At 41.7% G+C, this 20952-nt stretch overlaps 2 protein-coding genes across 3 annotated transcripts in view; one reads left to right on the top strand and one right to left on the bottom strand.

Annotated features, from left to right (window-relative positions):
- Positions 1–158: 158 nt before the first annotated feature.
- Positions 159–16561, bottom strand: Dmac2l (distal membrane arm assembly complex 2 like). 2 transcript variants are annotated; one of them, XM_028781820.1, is made up of 5 exons: positions 16547–16561; positions 5849–5959; positions 3638–3846; positions 2930–3101; positions 159–1092 (listed from the first exon to the last, which is right to left on the bottom strand). In XM_028781820.1, exons 2-5 carry the CDS (start codon positions 5953–5955, stop codon positions 978–980), a joined length of 603 nt encoding a protein of 200 aa, XP_028637653.1. In that variant the 5' UTR covers positions 5956–5959; positions 16547–16561; the 3' UTR covers positions 159–977. The 2 variants fall into 2 exon arrangements, with proteins under 2 accessions (XP_028637653.1, XP_028637660.1); XM_028781827.1 differs by lacking the exon at positions 2930–3101 and having other exon boundaries at positions 973–1092.
- A 144-nt stretch (positions 16562–16705) lies between these two features.
- L2hgdh (L-2-hydroxyglutarate dehydrogenase) overlaps positions 16706–20952 on the top strand; it is a 31078-nt gene continuing 26831 nt past the window's right edge. The window contains exons 1-3 of the mRNA XM_028782018.1: positions 16706–16888; positions 19328–19443; positions 20013–20164. Coding sequence (XP_028637851.1) covers positions 16749–16888; positions 19328–19443; positions 20013–20164 — 408 coding nt within the window. The 5' untranslated portion in view covers positions 16706–16748. The remainder of the gene's footprint in view (positions 16889–19327; positions 19444–20012; positions 20165–20952) is intronic.

Here is a 20952-nt window from a genome sequence, read left to right on the forward strand (position 1 = left end):
CAATGTTTTACCTTGTTCTTGTTTTATTACTGTCTTCTGACTTCTGCTGTATGTAATTTGTACTTCCCCATGAATTAGGGTGGTTTTCCTTAAGCATAGTTCTAAGTACAGCTATTTCAAGTGCAGCTATTTCAAGAAATTAAAGACTAATCTTTGTCTACTTATGGCATTCTTTATTAGTGTTTTCTAGACATAAAATTAATTTTTGTATTTATATTTTTATATACCTTGAGTTCATAGAAGGTGGAATTCAAAGTATTTGAGAGATAGCAAAATTAGCTTCTAACAGACACATATTCCTGTTTGAAGCAGATGGGGAGTAGAGTAGCCTGTTTCCTCTGTTTGTTTTACCAGCAAAACTAGTTGGGTGTAGATAAGTACTGCCTTCTGTTTTAAACAGCAGGAAGTAGCCCAAGCTTTAAAGTAGGACAAAGAAGCCAGCACCTCTCTTTCTGAGAAAGGGTATTTTTAAAAGTATTCACTATTAGGAATGCAGCAATGCAGGAGCTTGAGCAATCATGCAAATCCTGGGAAGCAATACAGCACACTGTTCTCAACACCACTGACAACTCTGTACAATGGATTCCATCAGTGAATCTGTAACTGAGCTTTCAAGTTTTCATAATTGTACATTTACAGTAACATGCCTCAATGTGATATAAATTATTGTAAGAAAGAATACTTGCATTGCAGTTTAAAGAACTCTACATTAACATCTACATATATATATATATCACTGAGAAATACATTAGAATTAAAATGCTATGCTGTATTTTTAAAAATGATTCGATGTACATAATTTCTCACTTCCAACTAAGTAACTTTAGTGAGTCACTTTTGATTATTTATTCTCTTCCTGACATCCATTCTCCACTTCTAAATCATTTTCACAGTTCTATTGGTGATTATGTAATATTTGTAGCTATCTAATATCAGCAATTTCAAGTGATCCTTAATAGTGAAACCAGACACTTATTTTACTTCAGGTTTAATTTTAGTTCCAGAGAAGGCAGTGCTGTCGTAAGGACTTGGGCAAGGTATTCTTTATCTTTTATTCCAGGAAGATCACATAAGAACAAATACTTGAGGTTCCTGCAAATAGAGAAAAAACAATCACTTCACTGTGGCCTTTTATAGCTTTAAAAATGAATTTAGTTTATATGATTTAAAAAAAAACATGCAGAAGGTGTTTACAATGGCTCCTCAGAGCAACAGTGGGGGGGAGGTCACGTTAAATGAAACTCCTCATATAAGACTTTAAAATTGTAATTTTTCCTTATTTCATCAATTTTTTTAGTTTTGTTTTATTTCTATATACATCTCCTTTGTATGTAAAATACTAGTAATAATGCAAACAAACAACAGCACTCCAAGGGCAGGGGTAAGTTCTTAAAGGTATTCAAGTTTCTAATAGAGGAAGTCTTGAAGCCTCAGCTAGTGCTGAGATGAACGATTTAGTACTTTTGCTTCTATGTTTCAAGCATCTCAAGCTGCCTGTGGTACTGAGATTCTGATGGATCCATTGCATATTAAAACATATACACCAAGCAGCCCAGAGTCTGAATGCTAGGATGAATAAAACAAGATCCAACTAAACTGACTTCATGCTTTTGTCATTATCTGATAGAACTGAGAACCCTGTGACATCCCCTCCCCTGCTGTCCACTACGCCAGGGCGCTGTACGCCAGGCAGGCATGGTACACTGACCTACACTCCTGGCCCATGGAACCTTTAGAATAAACAGTCCTTGCTAGGAGTTCGCTTCTGCTTTTAGATGGGACAACTTACTCTAGGCCATGCCATGGGTCTGGTTAGTGGTGAAAAGAGATATAGATCAGCTTTCTCAAAACAACCCATGGTACTTTTGAAATGCATTAGTACCAGACAGTGTTCTAGCTACCAGAGGCAGAAAAGTGACTATTTCAAGGATTTTTTCCCCTTTAAGTCAACTTAGTTATATAATTAAATGCTAATTGCTATATACCAAATGCCACTCAGATGCCAAAACCACAGGGAAATGGCTTTAAAGGCAGAGAAAACATAACAGCTTTCTCTTATAGAGGCTTACTATGGTAGGCATTATGACAAGTGCTTTATGCTACTTTACTTTAAAAAACTGCTCTTTTAATATAATAAACCCATTATCACACTTAGGCTGGTAATTGATTGTCAAGGCTTACAGGTAAAAATGAGGCCAGGTATGATAGTGCACTCTTTCACCCCTAGACCTCAGGAGGCAGAGCAGGTAAATCTCTATGAACTCAGCCTGGTCTACATAGCAAGTTCAAGGCCAGCCAAGACTACAAAAAAAGAAAAGAAGGAAGAAAAAAAATGGGGTCTTTTGTGGGGACTGTGTGTGTATGTATGTATAAATGTGCACACACATGTGAACACACAGAAGCTTGAAGAAGGTGCTGAGTACCCTCTGCTATCAGTCTTCCCCCAGTTTTTCAGCTAGACCGGTATCCAGGACGCCTAGCACTCTTCCCATCCCTGCCCTTGTTAGTGCTGAAGTTGCAAGACTGAGTGGGACCATGCCTGGCTTTTATTTGGGTGCTAGGATCCAAACCCTGTTCCTCATGTTTGCATAGCAAGCATTCTTAACTGCTGAGTTCACACTCTTGGGAGACGGCTCAGTGGCTACAGGGACAGTCTGTCCTTCCAGAGGACTAGCCACATGGTGGTTCACAACTGTCTGTAACTCAAATTCTAGGGGATGCAATGCCCTCTTTTGGCCTCTGAGGGCACTGCATGCACATGGTACATCAACATACATGCAGGCAAGCTATTTATATACATAACATAACAACAAAATGTAAAGTTCATATTTTTAAAGTATATTCTTAGAACTACAGACATCATCTCTAAACTGTTATATATTCTGAATTTTCATTCTATCAAGTTTTTGGTTTGGTTTTGACCACTTACCTAAAATGTCGCAAAGCAATGATGCCGTTGTCTGTGACATTTCCACAGGCAATTATTTCCAATTCCAATAGGCTTTTTCGTAAATTTTCAAGTTGACTAAGCCTCTGCAAACTATTATCTTCAATATAATGACACTTGCATAGTGTTATTTTTTCAACATGCTCTAGACCCACTGGGGGGAAAAGTACAGTTAAGAATCCTTTTTACTGTTCCCATGACTAACAGTTCTTGGTTCACCTAGGACAGAACTGTCCTGGCTTTCTATGAAAACTGGAGTGACTGCTCACCCTGTTAACCATATAGCATATTCATAACACATGTTGTGCTGATGGAGGGGCCACTGAAGTCACATGCCCATGCATGGGAAGAATTGAGCACAAGCCATCTGGATATAATTAGTCTTATGTCACTGAGCAGTTCACAGAGGCATAAATTTGACAAAGATAGTCTGACAAAAATCAAACAGGCTTTGGATTTAAAGCGAAAAGAATTCAGAAAGAAGCTCATGAGGGAGAGGGGGAAAGGTGTATGTGATCTCTATTTACTTTACTCTGAAATAAACATCAAACACAGGAAAAAAACAAACTTAATTTTCCTGAAATGGGCTAAATACAAAAACATACCCATGACTATCAGAGTGAGTCAACTGTAACAAAACATTCCTTGCAGACCACCTGCATGCCCCAAAAGCCAATGACGGGGACTTACCCATGTGTTCCAACCCAATGTCCATGATACAAGAATCGGTGGCATCAATTGCTTGAATCTTGTATCTGTCCACGGAGCCTCCTGGGAGTTTGTTATAGTCCTGTAACCACTTCTGATGGCCACAGTAGCGTACTTTGGCTCCACACCGAAGTAGCCACTCAGATGCTGCCCTGTCAGGGCCAACATCCTTGATTCGTTCATAATCTACTCTGTTGACAAGAAAAAAGAAGCAGGTCACTTCCATTGTCACTAGCTTCTTAGTTGTGTTCACCAACATAAGCATGGACCAGCGCTGGGTGGTCGTGGTGCAGGCCTTTGAGCCTAGCACTTGGGGGCAGGGGGCAGGGGGCAGGGGTGGCAGATCTCGAGTCTACAGAGTGAGTTCTAGGACAGCCAGGGCTACACAGAGAAAAACCTATGGGGGAGTGCAAGGAGGGGGAACAAAAACAAAAAACAGTCAGCAAACAAACAAATAAGGACCAGAAATATATTTTTATTTCAAATGACTGAATTGATGGGATCCATGGAAATAAAAGCTGCAGTTTTCTGTTCCCTTTTTTCTTTCTTATATTTTTTCTTTTCTTTCTTTTTTTTTTTTTTTGCTTTAGTTTACAAGATAGATCAATATCAATATAATTACTAAGATTTTGGAGGTAGAGTCTCACTGTACCAGCTAGGCTAGCCTTAAACTCAGGATGTTTTCCCTTTTGCTTCCTCAGTGGTGAGATTACAGGTACAAGCTCTCATACCTGGCATGATGGGATTTTATTTTATTTATTGTTTTTATTCTGGGGCTTGAACCCAGATCCTTCCTATGTTAGGCAAGCATTCATACATGTCACAGAGCTTGTCAGTAGAGATCCCTATCACAATATAGTAACTATCTGTTAACCATTTTCATTACTGATAAAAAAAATTAAAGAGAAGCCAGGTGTGGTAGCTCACACTTTAAACCCAGCACTTGGGAGGCAGAGGCAGCTGGATCTCTACGAGTTTGAAGCCAGGCTGGTCTACATATTGAGTTCCAGGACAGCCAATGCTACACAGAGAGACTGTCTCAAACAAACAAACAAACAAACAAACAATTAAAGAGGGAATAATTTTGAACCCATTTTCCAATTAGTCTTGTGCTATTTACTAATTTCTGCAAATGCCTTTTTCTCTACTTTGTAGTCACAATGGTAATATTTAGCAGTAAGAAAGGGTTTGCTATACCTGTTTTAATATGGTACTTCTACAATTTTACCATATACTAAGTTTTCACTTTTTTTTTTGTTTTGTTTTTTTTTTTTTGGTTTTTCGAGACAGGGTTTCTCTGTGTAGCCCTGGCTGTCCTGGAACTCACTCTGTAGACCAGGCTAGCCTCGAACTCAGAAATCCGCCTACCTCTGCCTCCCAAGTGCTGGGATTAAAGGCGTGCGCCACCACTGCCCGGCTAGTTTTCACTTTTTATCTTTATTTATTTTATTTACTCTATGTAGTCCTAACTGTTCTAGAACTTACTATTTAGACCAGGCTGGTTTTGAACTCATAGAAATTGTTTTGCCTTTGCCTCTCAAGTACTGGGATTAAAGGTGTGAGCCATCACATCTAGGCACACTAAGTTTCTAAATACCAGAGTTCTCCTAGTAGTATTCAAAAGGCTAATAACATTCCTCAAGAAGCTAGAGAATATGGCATTTCAAAGTTGCAAATACTATTCAGTATAAAAAGAATAAATATTCACTTTAGAAAACTTGAAGGGCATCAACAGACAAATAAGAAAAAACCTACATGGGGCTGGAGTGGTGCTTGTTGGGTAAGAGCACAAAGTGCTCTTGTAGAGGATGTGGGTTCAGTTCCCAGCACCCGCATGGTGGCTCTGATGCCCTTCCAACCTCTGTGGGCACCAGGTACATACATAGTACATATCCATACATGCAGGCAACACACACATACACATAAAATAAAATGAATAAATATTAAAAAAGGAAAAACTAACATTCTATAACTCAGACAAGCAAATGTATTATTTTGTAAGCTATTTTTCTGTTTAAGTATGTTTTATTGTTTGTAAGAAAAAATTAGGATCATACTATATTTATTATTTAAAAATAATTTGAATAATTGAAATGATTTGAAACACAAGAAATAACTGTCTAGCCAATGAGCAATTTAGCCTGTCCAGTTGTAGAAATCTTCACATTTCTTCACATAATTAGAATCACTTACTTATTAAACACTGTATTCAACCATTCCCAGAAGTATCTGGAGTCACATGACCATGGGATTTTCTTTAAGCTGAAGAGCTGCCTCGAAATTTTTCCAAACATCATCATTGATCTAGATACACAAAACAGTATTCTCATCAGCCAGCAAGCAGGGTCCCACAGATCTAGTAACTCACTGCTCAGCTTCAGTGTCAAGACTCTGTGCCAACAGAGCTGATGCTACTGAGCAGTCACCTCTGTCTGTAACTCTTGGGTTTTGTTTGTTTCTTATTTGCTGCAAAATGATTAGTTGGTACTAGGTGCTGTCTAAGGTCCCCTTAGCTTAAACTTCATTGTTTGAACCTTGCCTGTCTGCAGTGCTGCCCCCTCATGTATAGTCTCTGTATAACTACTGATTTGTTCAAACCAGCTCCACTTCAATACACATTTCAAAAACAAAATGACAAACTATAGTCCTGTAGGGAACAGTGAGACAAAGTTAGTGTTTCCATCCAAGCAGGGAGATAAAAGCAGATCTATTTAGGATAACAACACAAGTGGATCACCAGAGTAGCAGACAACCCTACGCATGGCAGCTGAGGGAGCTGAGCAAGAATTTCACTTGGCTGACCCTGGATTTTCTCCTTTGTGAAAAAGAGATGATTTGTTCAGATGATCGCTGGCCATGAGCAGCTGAGAAAATAATTTCTGATTAGGTCTCCATAGATTTATCTCAATTCAACTTCTCTCATTGTGGACCAGCCGTGAGGGTTAAGGGTTGCAAGAAAAGTGAAATGTGCTCTCTGTCTTTGAGGAAATTACAAGTGAACCCAGGGAGGAGAGGCTCAAGATAAGTCACCAATTAGTTCAAATAAATGACAAGACTTGATACATGCCTTGAAAGACTTAAAATAAAGGCAGAGATGACTCAACAGAAAACCTAGGCAGTTATGCTAGGTTTTAAGTCAAGGTAGGAAATTTAGGCTTTCTATACATAGTTTGGTTTGTGCATGGGGGTCAGGACAAGGAGAGTCAGACACTCGCTGCTAGGTCACGGAAGGCCTTGCAGCCAAGATATCTGGACCACATTCTGCAAACAGTACGGAGTCACTGGGATGTCAGAACAGAGCACTGGCATTGTTAAAGCTGTGTGCTCCAAGAAATTTACTCAGACAGTAACATCAAAACCAAAGGCAAGTATGGTGACATGGTCCTTCGATCCTAGCTATTTCAGAGGCTGAGGCAGGAAGATCAGTTGAGCACAGGAATTTGATGCTATACTGAGCAATATAGCTACAGTCTGTTTCAAAGTAAACAAATAAGTAAATACAGAATGGCCCAGAAATAGCTAACAAGGACCTCAAAGATAGGACTTAGTTACAGAAGGATGGAATGACATTAGAGTTAAGAGTCTGTATGGCTCAGTAGGGGACATACAGAGACAAGAGGTAGAGGACTTGAAGATGATACTAAGTTTTGGTCCTGGACCACTGGTGTAATGGTGAAGTCATTATCAGAAACCAGTATCAAGAGGATGGCTCAGTGAGTAAAATGCTTGCCAACAAACAAGAAGACCTGAGTTCAGATCCTAGCATTCATGTAAAAAGCCTATTTGGCAGCATGCATCTATAACACCAGTAGTGGGGATGTAGAGACTGAAGGAATCCTTGCAGGCCAGCCAATCTAGACTAATTGGCAAGCTCCAGGATCAGTGTGAGACCTTCTAAAAATAAGGTAACAGGGCCCCAGACTGCCCCCTTAGCACAACCAACTCCTCAATGGAAGTACCATTCAGGCTGTAACACTCAGCATGCAAACAGCACCACCTGCCAAAGTAAAAACAAAGACCTACTCCATCAAAGTCTGCAATTATGGGGAAGTCTCTAAATGTACTAACCTTGTTTTTTGGCTTTTGTAGTTCTGCTTCTGGATAACTGTTCTTTTTAACTGAAGCACATCAACCCAGAACATGGTTTTTGTATTTAAAATTTCACCCCCAAGAAAGGCTCAGGGTTAAACTGGGATCCCAAACATCCAGTGTAATCACCCGCCGGCTAACAAAGGCTTTCTATTGGCCTAACCCCATGTCCAAGCAGTCTTTTCTGGTGGATGCTACACAACAGAACATGACTGAAGAAGACACTGCATATTGACCCTGACCTCCACATACAAGCACACACATGTGAACACAAAGGACATAGACAGATGCATACATACACACTGCAGTACAAGAACAAGAGATCGTTATGGGCTCAATTTCTTTTCCTTCTGTTTTTCAAATTCTAAATATAAAGTGTTGGTGGGATTCCTAAGGGAAGATGACCAACAAAATCATTGGAATCAGATTCACAAAGTGTTAGAGTTAGAAGGAACTTAGGTCAGCTACATGGAACATCTCATTTAGAGATGAAGAAACTAAAGCCTTGATATTAAGTAACATGCTGACACTCTAAATCCTTTCTGGAACAAGGTGGGGCATTAATAAATGCATGTACTTGAAAGACCTTGCTCAATGTCTCATAGCTAATTTGTGTCAGGGTTGCATTTGAACCTAGTACTCTTTCCTACCAGTCAGGGCTCTGGGTGATTCTAGAATAAGAGAGAGAAGATTTAAAAGATGCTGGAGTGGGAAGCATTTTAAAGCTGAGGACATGGGACGCTAGGGCAGTGAGATGTGAGCCGGAGGAGGAGACCTCAGGAATACCTTTCTCAGGCCTCTCTCCTCTCCCCTTTCCTCCTGTCTTTCCCCAACCCCTCCCTCTTTTTGACAGTGCTGGGACCTGACAGAGAGCTGAGTATATTAGGCAAACACTCTACTACTCAACTGACAACATCTAAGTCTTCATCTTTATCTTCATCTTCCTTCCAAGGCTGTTCTCATCACCACGAATCTCCATGTCTGCTACATCCCACAGCCTCAGCCTTTCCAGATTTTTGTTAAGCTCTCTCCACCTATATCCATCTTGAACAACTTGCTTATTGCCGATTTCATTAACAACGCTGGGCTTTCTCATCCTCTACTCAGGCTATTCCCTGTATTCATTCCACCCGACCTCATCTGTGAAAAATCTTACCCAGACTCTCATTTAAATGCCACACCTATCTATCTATCTATCTATCTATCTATCTATCTATCTATCTATCCATCCATCCATAAATTCTCACTGAATGTGTGCAAACTAGCAATGGTGAGGCAAAGCAGCAACAGGAGAAGTACAAAGAAAGATCCCGCCCTGTTCTCTTACAACCCATAGTTTCATGGAGAAGACAGATGACATGCAAACACAAACATTATCCAATATGGTTCCTTGAGGCATGGATTATGCAAAAAAGCCTAAAAAGGGGGGAAGGGGGACACTTCATTCCAGATTAACTTTTTAGGCAGAGGCAGAAGATGTGAATTCAAGGCCAGCCTGGCCTACATAGTAAGTTCCAGACCATTCAAGACTACACTGTGAGACCCTGTATCACAGAGTTTTCAATCAAGAAGGTTAAGGGGGATGGGACCAGGCATGGAGGGGAGGAGCAGGCATAGGTAAACAAGCTAAAAACACTTGTTTCCTTTTTCAACATAACACAAAACTTATCAGTATCTGTCCGTTAGTAGTCTTCAGTGGCTGGCTACTGGGGTGTAAGGGTCAAGCCAGAGAGGCTGATACTAAGCAGGTAAAATACAAAGTCTCTGAAAACTCACTACTTTGTTGTTTTCATTTTGGTTCATTTTCTAATTGAGCTTAAATAAAGGCAAGGCCAGACTTATTTTAGCTATGATTTCTAAAGACACTAAATGTTTTCCCGAAATTGAATTATAATAAAATTAAATTTATATCTAGAAATAAAGTTTTAAAAATCTGGTGGGTTCTAATGTTCTCAACTTTAGCTTTACTAACTGACATCTGAGAAATACTTCCTGCTTGAAACCCAAGCAGTGTGGCCAGTGGGAATGCTTTCTACATGGAAAGAGGAGACCTCTAGTGGTGAGTTAGTGAATATAACTCAAGTAAGTTAAATCAGAAAACTAGAAAATAGTTGTTGCTATATGCTATGTTATATGCAATAAATGATTTAGAAATTTAAATTATAAAAGAAAACACACTTCTGTTTACTATCAGAAGAATCCCCAAGTTTATAATGGTGTTTCTAACATTTGCAATTATATTTATGAATTAATAAAGGCCAAATCTCTAATGTGTTAGTTACTACACATACACACACACAGAGAGAGAGAGAGAGAGAGAGAGAGAGACAGACAGTTTTCTGAGTAGATCTGATACCACTTCCTTATTTGCATAAAGTGAATATTTTAAAGGTGGAACTTTTGATCATATATATTAAATGCAATTCCTGAATAGGCAAACTATCAAATGATGGCTAGTTTGTTGACCAAACGTTGAATTAGTTCTAGAGAGTGATAGGGTGGATACAGGGGTTATGTAACAGAATGGGCACATTTTTCCTTAAATACAATTCTATCCCTCTCTACTCTTCCCTGAGGGAATAAACCCCTCATTATCTGCTGAACTGGTGGTGACCTTTTCTGAAGGCGATGCTAAGCAAGACAACATTGATGTCCCTCAGTGCCCAACAATGATTGCCCCTATACTTGAAACCACCTCAAGGCTAAGCAGGATCCTAGAAGTGACAAAGTTTAGTCCATGAGGAAGTCTGCTATACCGCTAAAGAGCTTAATGAGTGTCAGGTCCCAAAGAAACCCAGGGCAAGGCTCACCCAGTACCTGTGGCTTTTCCAGGCACTTCTCACCCCATCCCCTACCCTAAACCTCTCCAGTCCAGGGGCTGGGCTTCCCTTTCCTTCCCTTCTCGCAGCTTCTGGTTCCTACATAACCCAGTCATTTTGGCCACACACTCTCTTGGCTCTACTCTTGGTTCTCTTGGTCCTTGGCTCCCTCTCTAGGCCTACTTGCTCTCCCTCTCCTCCCTCTCTTACTCTCCGCCCCTCTCTTCTCTCATGGATGCCTCTGGCTGAACTCTCCCTCATATCTACAATAATCTCCTTCTCCTTAACCATATCCTGGCGCCATCATGTCCTCCTTTCATTCATCTGCTTACTGAAACCTGTGTTTGAGCTCCCTTCCAAGGGACTCAGCCTCTTCGAATCAAGCTGGTGATTTGACTCTCCTAAGGTATGTCTAGATCATTTGTTTCTGCTAGCTTTGCCTACTACCAAAATTTGACTCCAAATTCTAGAGTCTGTCTCTTGAGCTAATTCTTCCGTTCACCTGCGCCAACCGTCAATCTGTCCTTGCATTCTCGGTAAGTGTCTCTTTGGCTCCTGGAGCCTGCCTCACCCTCCTGGGGCATCTGTCACCTGGGCATCTCTCCATCTCTCTGGCTTCCTATGCCCTTGAGGACATCTCTCTATTAAGATACTTTCTCTTCTCCTGCTACTGGAGCCCTCTTTTTCACAAAAACCTCTCTCTGAACACCATTAGAGCTGTTTTCTCCTCTACCTGCTCTTACCACTCATCTCTCCTCTTCTACTGGATAAATGTCCCCTATGGCAGCCACCATGCAGGAGCAGCTGCAGTGGGCAAACAAGCTTTCTAGAGAAGCCCTGCTGTTCTGCAAAACTGTGACTGGTGAATCCTGGAGAGGCGTGGCCTCAGGAGCTTTGTTCTAGCATTGCTTCTTGCTGCCACGTGCCTTCTCATGTTTATTCCTCATTTTTCTAATATGGTGTGATTGGGCAAAGAAAGACCCATTCTGCCTATAGTCTGTCATGATTGATTCCTGGGGATTATACTACTAACTATATTGGGCAAAATTTCCTGCATATCAACATGAAGATGGAACTTTCGTGAAATAAAGTTGTTTAGATGAATTAATGATTTTATAGAATTCCTGATTTGACTCAAACAATTTTAGGAAGTTAGAATAGTTGATAGAAAGTTTAAGAAGAGGTTTTTTTGTTTTGCCAGAAATATAATGAAGTTAGAATCAAGAATAGAATGTTCTGCCGGGCGGTGGTGGCGCACACCTTTAATCCCAGCACTTGGGAGGCAGAGGCAAGTGGATTTCTGAGTTCAAGGCCAGCCTGGTCTACAGAGTGAGTTCCAGGACAGCCAGAGCTACACAGAGAAACCCTGTCTCAAAAATCAAAAAAAAAAAAAAAAAAGAATAGAATGTTCCCCCTCCTCATAGAATAGTAAGATAGTAAGTAAAGGCTGCATGAGAAGGAGTACAGTGAGCTTTCATATGTTACAAGTACATAGAGACAAGAGATGTTCAAATGTGGGAAGTAGAAAAGGCTTAAGGGTAAGAGGCTTTTGGCCTGTGCTCAACATTAGGCTTCTGGAAATTTTTAAATAAGGAACAACATATATCTAATGAATAAGGTATATTTGATAAATAAGGTTTATAAATTCCTAAGGTTATAAAGGTCTACTCAGACTAACAAAAGATGACCTAAAGACCCATGTCTAACTACTTATGTCTTTACAAACTGTTCAACAGGCGACTTCTAAAAATGTTTAGATTAGTAGCATATGTTTGATGAATGAGGTGTTTGATAAATAAGATTTATAAATTCCTAAGGCCTACTCAGTTTAACAGTAACTGATTTGAAGACGTTTATCTAGCCTTTTTGTCTTTGATAACTTTGCTAGGCTTTAGCTACTTAGATAAACTCAAGTCATTAAAAGACAAAACCTGATATTCTGTAATGGTGCACTATAAAAAGGATCAGGGAAGTTCCCAGTCTCCCTGTGGACTATATTTATGGTTTAAACTTTGCTGTTTATGGTTTAAAGTTTTATGTTGATGCTAAAGGGTCTTCAATAAAATCTCCAATTTAAACTTTAAGGCTCAAATTTAACAGGAATAAATCTGTAAAATCCTAATCTTATAAAATTGATTAACTTGTAAACTGTTAAAGAGGATTAAGACATGCAAATTAATGCTCAGACACCACTAAGAAAAATCAAATTCTTTAACGTGCTCAGGACTATACTCATAGTCATGCGAAGTACTAATGTAAATCATTTGTAAGCTTTACTTAGTCTTCTGCATAAAATCATGTATACTTAATAAATAATGGGCCTCAAACTCCAATCTGCTGATTGGCATTTAAAATGTTTAATGAAAAACCTTCCTATGATAGACAGAAATGCCAGCTCCTCACGGCAACCCTAAGGTCTCATACAAGGAGCACATACAACTCCACATGGATTGTGGTAAATACTAACCACCTGGCAAAGAGCTGCCCCATGCCTCACTTGCAGCCAGGGTCTGGACAAACTGTGGACACTGTTGGATGGAGAGCCCTACTCTTGTCAAAGTTGGTCAGTTTTCCCAAGTTTGTCATTCAGAGGGAAAACCTCTCAGACCTGGGTCTGGCAGCCAAAGGCGAGACTGTCCTGTGTTGCAGCTGAAGATATAATGCTATCCTGTATGACAGCCAAAGACCTTTAACTCCTGCCCCTCAATGAAGACATCAACCCCAAGAACTAGGGTAACAGTTTAGGTAGCAGTAAGTCTCTGTCATTTTAACTGATACAGAGACCATTTGGTTTATACTTCCTGGTATAATTTATCCTTTTCAGATCTCTAATGGTATTGATGGCTAACTGTAGCTTTGTCAGTTACCAGCTACAAGCAAACTGGCTCCTCCCAACAAGACTGCAGCTGCCTGGTCATTTCATTTCATATGTAATATAAGGCCCCACCTTTCTAGAGCTACTAGGTCTCCAGCTGAGAAAGGTAGACACAGACTTAAGTTTACCTTGCTGGCTCACTTGACCCTGAAACAGATAAACTTACAAAAACAGGTTTCAGCAACTTTTAAACTTGCTTTGCATGACCACTTTCAATCAACTACTTGTGTCACATGGGGGAAATATGTGGGAATGGGTTTTGAAATATGGAATAATGGTGGAAGGAACATAAAACTAGAGCAGGCTGAATTTGTAGATATGGAGCCATCGAGTGAATATTCTAGGTTTATTTAATATGGAAGCTCACTGAGCTAAAAAATAAAAGTCAAAAGTTTGATTGGTTGGCAGGAGAACATGTCAAAAGCTGGCCTACCATCTGGACTCTAACATTCCCTGGCTTGGTGCTGATGAAGGGGTTTTAAGGCTCAGGCAAACTGGAATGGGTACATGTAAAAACCAATTCTGCACACTGGGAGGGTCTGGAGGCGTGCCTTTCAATAATCCCACAGAACTGAAAATGGTGGGAGTGGCACTGGCACATTCAGGAGCTTTGCTGTTGCTGCTTCTTGTGCCAGACACTGATGCTCAATTAAGTCAATGTGATAGATCTGAGTCTTGGATTAGCAGGAGTCAGGGGCAGCATTAAATTCTCAAAGGTTATACTATGTTTTATATATTAATATTAGTGATATTAATGGTAACATGGCATGTTGAGAACAAACAAGGGGAAGTTTATGGTTTAACAGTGATGTGCTTGGGTCTGGTTAACAAGGTGTCAACTGTATTCGGTTTTGGTCAAATTGACAATACCTAGAATCATCTGGGAAGATGGAATTTTAATAGAGAAAACTCTTCCATATGGGAGGTAAGACTGTGGGACATTTTCTTGATTGATGATTCAGTGTGGAAGGGCTAAGCACTCTGTGGGTGATGCCATCCCTGGGTAAGTGATCTTGAGGTATACAAGAAAACAAACTGGGCAAGCAGTAAGCAGCACTCTTCCATGGCCTCTACTTCAGTTCCCACTCTGACTTCCCTTCACAATAACCCTTTCCTTCTGAGTTGCTTTTGGTCATGTTACTTATCACATCAAAAGCAAACTAGGACACTGGGGTCTTTATTGTTTCTCACAACTATATGAGAACCCACAATTACTATAACACACTGAATTTAAGATACAACCACCCATTCTATTTATGTGTGATGGAATGAATAAACAGGAGACACTGTTTCTTCCCTGCCAATGAAACAAAATTATCTAGTACTGCTCATGAAATACATCAATCAAGCATAATAAAAAGCTAATGCTTTGCCGAGCTCCACATCTGATGAATCTTGCCACATGCACTACTATCAGCTCAGGGGCACTCCAGAGTGTCTTGAGGTGGAGATGATAGGATGAGCCTGAGCCACCTACTGGCTGGAACCAACATTCAAACCAGCAAGTTCCTCCAACAGTAGTCCTGTCAAGCTGTTCTAACCTTAAAGATGAACTACAATCAAGCACAGAATACATTGGTACGGTGACAGAGAATCACAGAGCTTTACAGAGTTAGTTATAAGGTCTTTTAAGTGATTACATAGCTCTCATTTTTACAGTAGAGGAAACAGAGTAAAGTGCCCTGCCCTGTGAGTATCTATCCTGAGGCATGGACATTTAAAACAGACTCTTAGTCCAGTGGTAAGGAAAGGTTGGGCCAGGAAGCCCGCATGGGACTGACCCCCCTGCACATGTTACAGTTGTATAGCTTGGTTTTCAAGTGGGAGCAGGAGCAGAGTCTCTGACTCTGATGCCTGCCTCTGGGACCCTTTCCTCCTACTGGGCTGCTTTGTCTAGCTTCAATAGGAGGGAATGTGTCTAGTCTTATGCAACTTCACGGCTGGTTGATATCCAAGGGAGGCCTCCCCCTTTCCTAAGAGATGAGTGGATGGGGTGGGGGTGGGGTTGAGAGTGAGAAGAAGGTGTGGAGTGCTTTTTGGGGTCGCTTCTGGAAATTTGGCAAGAATTTGACATTGGGCCAGGAAGTAGGCTCAAGATGAATACAGCATAGGAATCTGTTCTTTGTATCTTGATGGGTTTGTTAAGTAGTAATCATGGGACCTTTGTTTGTTCCTAAACTACTCTGTTTATGCCTTAGGACTGACCTTATTCTTTGCAGGTACTTAGAATGGTATAAAAGCAGACTAGAGAAAAATAAACTTGCTTCAGCTTCAGAACTGGCTAGGGTCATGATAATAGTGCTGTCTAATTGTTTTTGTTTGTTTGTTTGTTTGTTTTTCTACCCTTGATCTCTCCCTGGAGAACCCCTTGACTGAGCTAGCTGGCTTGGTCAGGAAGGACTGAGAAAAAGAAGGGGTAACGGCGGTAGGAATGTAAAGTAAATTAATTAATAAAAAAGTTTTAAAAGAAAGAAAATAAAAGTTTGGGGCTAGAGAGATGGCTCCATGGTTAAGACTGCTAACTGGTCTTACCTGAGGACCTATATTCCCAGCACCCACATGGCGGCTGACAGCTGCTCAAAAACTTCCAGTTCCAGGGGATAGATCCTTTACTCCCTTTTCTGGTTTCTATGAACTCCTGCATACACCTGTTGCAATAAGTTCATATAGGCACATACACATACATAAGTCAATAATAAAAAACAAACCACTAAATGATGACAGGGACCGAGCTGTCTACTTTCATCCAGTGCCTAGCTCGGCGCCCGATATTTACAAGCCGAGTCAGTGGTTGGATGAACGATACCAACCGGGAGCCCCACGGAAGGCCCCGAAAACTGCGGGCAATCAGCCCGGTAGTGACAGGGTGCGGCAGGAGGTGGCTTAGCCCCTGGCTGCCGGGCCACAGCGTCGCCAACCGACCAGGAGGCGTGGCCGAAGGAGAGGCCGCGGGAGCCAGAGGTCATCCTGCCACGACAGACCTTCTCTGGCGGAACAGCGCTGGCGTCTAGTCAGGCCTGTGCTGGCCGAGACCCGGGAGAGTGGAACCACCACCCGGTCCCCGCCTTTGCCCTCGCTCCTCTACTCACGGCGTAGCGTGCGGCGTACCTGCGTCTGGCCAGCCCTTCGCCCTCTGCCTTGTCCCTCCACCGCGCTCGCCCATTGGCCAGCAGAGGCCACGCCCACACGTGCTAAAGCGCGCGGTTGATTGGCCCTTGCTTGGGGGCGGGGCTGGAGAGCGGCGCGCTTCACCCTTGAGTCGGTTCAGGCTGGGGCTGCTGAGGTTGAGGGAGGGGCGGTGGCGCAGGCCATGTGGCCCACCCTGCGTTACGTGGGCGGTGTCTGCGGACCGGCCCGTTGCTGCCTTGCTGGGGGCTTCCTCCGCGTTAGCGGGCCGGCGTCTGGGGTGCCCGGGCTACTGTGCGGGGGTGGCCGCAGCTCTAGCACCAGGTAAGTGAGAGGCGGAGGCCTGCACTTGCTGCTCTCCTCAGGTATCTCCAACTGAACCTGGGCCCCGACTCGATGTCTCTGTCCCTGGCGAGGAAGTCCTGGTTCTGTGGTCCATCCTCGAATTCCAGGAGCTGCTAACCTGCAGGGTTCGTCCACAGCGTTTGTGGGCCATAGGAAACGCAGTGTTGAGTAGAGGTCAGGAGCCAATCTGGCTCTGAATACACACCTCCTCTCTATTTCTTAACCACTCTAAAGGGTGAATGTTGAATAGGATCTTAGTCTGGCCCCTAGGTGGTCATTTTGAAGATTAAAAGACCGAGCACACTTCAAATAAGTATGCTGCTTCTTAGCTAGCACCCGTGTATGTTGCTTGGAAAATCCAGAACTTGGCTTCAGTGGGTCAGTTCCTTGCACACACTAGAGTTGTCCTCAGAAGAAACAACTCAGTTGCCTACCGTGAACTGCCCTGGAAAGCCGGCCACTGGAGTGTCCTGTGTGGAAAGCTTTAAGGGGAGAAAGCTTTTGGTTGTTTAAGACAAGATGGGCCATGCTAATGGATTTAGTGGCAGACATGCGTGGAAAGACTGGAGAGGGGCAGTGTTTTTGTTTAAGCTGCACATCAAATTTTAGTCTAAGGGTCATGTTAAATGGTAGTGGTTTTTCTTTGGCTGTCCTGTAACTCCCCTTGTAGATCAGGCTGGCCTCCAATGCCCCAAGCGATCAACCTACCCCTCCTTTCCAAGTGCTGGAATTAAAAGCACGTGCCACCCCACCTGCTCCACCTAAACTTTTGAGACTGGGTCTTTCCCAATCTTCCTCTCTCTCCCTGTCCACCGCTCTGTTCTGTACTCTGTGTGTGTGTGTGTGTGTGTGTGTTTCCGTTTTTCCACTAAGGATCTCTCTTTGTATCCTGGCTGTCCTGTCGACCAGGCTAGCCTTGAACTCAGAAATCTTCCTGTGTCTGCCTCCATAGTGCTGGGATTAAAGGTGTGTACCACTACTGCCTCTAGGGGAAGATAGGGTCTCTTAAGGTGATTGGTTGGCCAGCAAGCACGAGGGACCCAAAGGTTACATAGGTTGAGCAATGCCTCTACATAAAGGCGCTTTGGATACAAACTCAGGTCCTCATGTGTACAGCAAGCACTTTACCCATTAACCATTTTCCTATCCCAATTTTAAAAATACTGATTATCTTGAAACAATTGTAGACCCTTAGAAAGTTGCAGAAATCATAGAATGGTTTTATGTCACCTTCCTCCTGTCCCACCATTGCCCTAGTGTTAGCGTAATACAACAGCAACGCCAGAAAATTAACATTGATTCAATGCACACGTGTTAGGTTTTATCAACTTTACATGCATTCTATGTGTTCTGTGTATAGCTCTATACAGTTTAATCATATTTTGTATAATCTCAGTTTGGGCATAGAATGTTCCATTGTGGACCTAGACACAAGTGCCCACCAAGATGCCAGGACCCAGCTATTAGTTAACTCTTGAGGCTCACCAAAGATGAACCCTGGCAGCTACTCACAGCTCTGCCAGACACTGGCTGCCCTTGGTAGTAACATGAATGAACAGTATCTGCCAAGTGCTGGCTGCTGTAATAGTCAGCAGTGATACCAGCCAAAATGCAAGGTTTAGGGACTTCCCTGGATCCTATACCTATGGACTAGGTCTTTGATGGATTTGTTCCCATTTTGTCAGGTTTGGGGGCCTCCATGCTAGGTTCCAAGCTTAGAATGGTGGCTACAACATGGTGTTGGTTGTGCTAAGGTCTATGGGCCTCTGACAGTATCTCTGGAGACAAAACCTTGGCTATAGCCTATCTTCTGGTAGAGTCATCTACTATTTGTCCCATGTAGTGGGCTTTCATCTTTACCACACCTTGGTTCACTTCCATCCACAGATCCCCTAACTCCATCCCTGCCACCCAGAAGCCTATGGTAAATGCTCTATCATGGTCAGAAGGAAGCTGAAGAAGGTTCAAATGCCAGAGACTATAGTCCCAGCAGAACTTCAGTATCTAATTCTGTCTGGGAGGGTAAAGAGCCTGATTGCTATATATGATATATAGGTAATATAAATGATATGTGCTATATAATGAGATATGCATTATATAATACATAAATGATATGTTATAAATTAATACTTTAATTGCTCACTAATGAAAATTTTGCAAGTGAAATTTGGTAAGATCTATAAACATAAATTCTTTTTAAAAATTTATTTATTCATGTATTTTATGTATGTGGATGCTCTGTCTTCATGCACATCAGAAGGGGGAATCCTATCCTATCACAGATGGTTTCGAGCCACTATGTGGTTGGTTGCTGGAAATTAAACTTGGGATCTCTGGAAGAGCAGCCAGTCCTCCTAACCACTGAGCCATCTCTCCAGCCCCTAAACATAAGTTCTTAAAGCTTGCTTTCTCTTAAAGCTCATTTGATATAGTCATTGTTGGAGGTGGAATTGTGGGGCTTGCCTCTGCCAGAACGCTCATCCTGAAACATCCTGGACTTTCAATTGTTGTGGTGGAAAAGGAGAAAGATTTAGGTATGTATACCCTCAGCTTGATGGGAACCTGCTTATCAATATTATGAAAAATGTGGATGTTAGTGTCTTTTGAAAGCAAAGTCTGGGACAAGGGCTTGAGAGGAGGTGGTTTATTTGAGAGATTATATGAGATGGTAGGAAGAAGGGAGGGAGTGAGGAGAATAAAACCATAGGAGGGTACAACTCCTGCGGCTGGAGGCTTGAGTACACTGGGACCCCTAGCAGCAGAGTGCTCCCCAGGTTTGTGGTCATTCATCCAGTCAGCTTCTAGGATTGTCCCTACCGATGCTAACAGCTCCACTTTCCTCCAGAGAGACAGAAAAGGCCTTTGAGCATGTGCAGAGAGCCTCAGCAGGCCTTTAAAGTGGCTTGGTGAAGTCAGTGGTGTTAAAACAAAGCTTAAGGTGAAGTCAAGCATGGATGATTTAGCATGGATGGCAGGATAGCTGCTTCAGGCAGAATTTTTCGATGATGTGGACTCTGATAGCTTCGTGTATAATTGTTCTTCACCTCCTAGGTTTTGTGTGAGTCATTTACTTTTTTTTTTTTTAATCTCTCTTGTTTCATAGCTCTTCACCAGACTGGACGGAACAGTGGTGTTATACATAGTGGAATTTACTATAAACCGGAATCTCTGAAAGCTAAATTGTGTGTAGAAGGCTCAGCCCTCATCTATGAGTACTGTGACCTCAAGGGAATTCCCTACAAGCAATGTGGCAAGGTATAGCATTCCACTCTGTTCTCTTCTCGGCTTATTTATGACTAGCGTTTTCTAAGGTTTAATGTTGAAAAATTTAAAAAGATATGACTTCTTCTTCTTTTGTGCCTATGCGATTAATTTAATATAGTACTAAGGAATAACAAGAAATGATATTATGATGTCATGTAATTAAAAGTAAGTTTTATTGACATAATAAGTATACGGTTTAGATTTTAGTATATTTACAAAGTTGTGCCAGTATTAACACTAATTTTAAAATATTTTCACCACCCCCAAAATAAACCCTATACCAGCAGCTCCCATTCCTACCACTCCTGAGCACCTAATAACCATTTTGTTTTCTGTCTCTGCAATTGCCTGCTTTTATACATATCTTTTCTTCAATTTTTTTTAAGATTTATTTATTTTATGAATGAGTGCTCTGTCTGCATGTACATGCCAGAAGAGAGCATTAGATCCCATTACAGATGGCTGTGAGCCACCATGTGGTTGATGGAGATTGAACTCAGGACCCCTGAAAGAACAGACAGTGCACTTAACTGCTGAGCCATCACTCCAGCCTATACGTACCTTATAGGTAGAATTATGTCAGAACATTTTTTTTCTGTGATATTTTATGATATTTTAAAAAGATATACATTTACCATAATGTTATCAGAGATTGTCCATGTTGGAGCATTAATTAGTACCCTATGCTCTCTAATGCCTGACCCCATTGAGAGGATATACCTAATTTTGTTACAGCACTTACCAGCTAGTATGCATTTGAGTTGTTTTTGCTTTTTTTT

The sequence above is a fragment of the Grammomys surdaster genome, unplaced genomic scaffold, assembly GCF_004785775.1.
Source record: "Grammomys surdaster isolate TR1022 unplaced genomic scaffold, NIH_TR_1.0 98, whole genome shotgun sequence".
Taxonomy (NCBI): Eukaryota; Metazoa; Chordata; class Mammalia; order Rodentia; family Muridae; genus Grammomys; species Grammomys surdaster.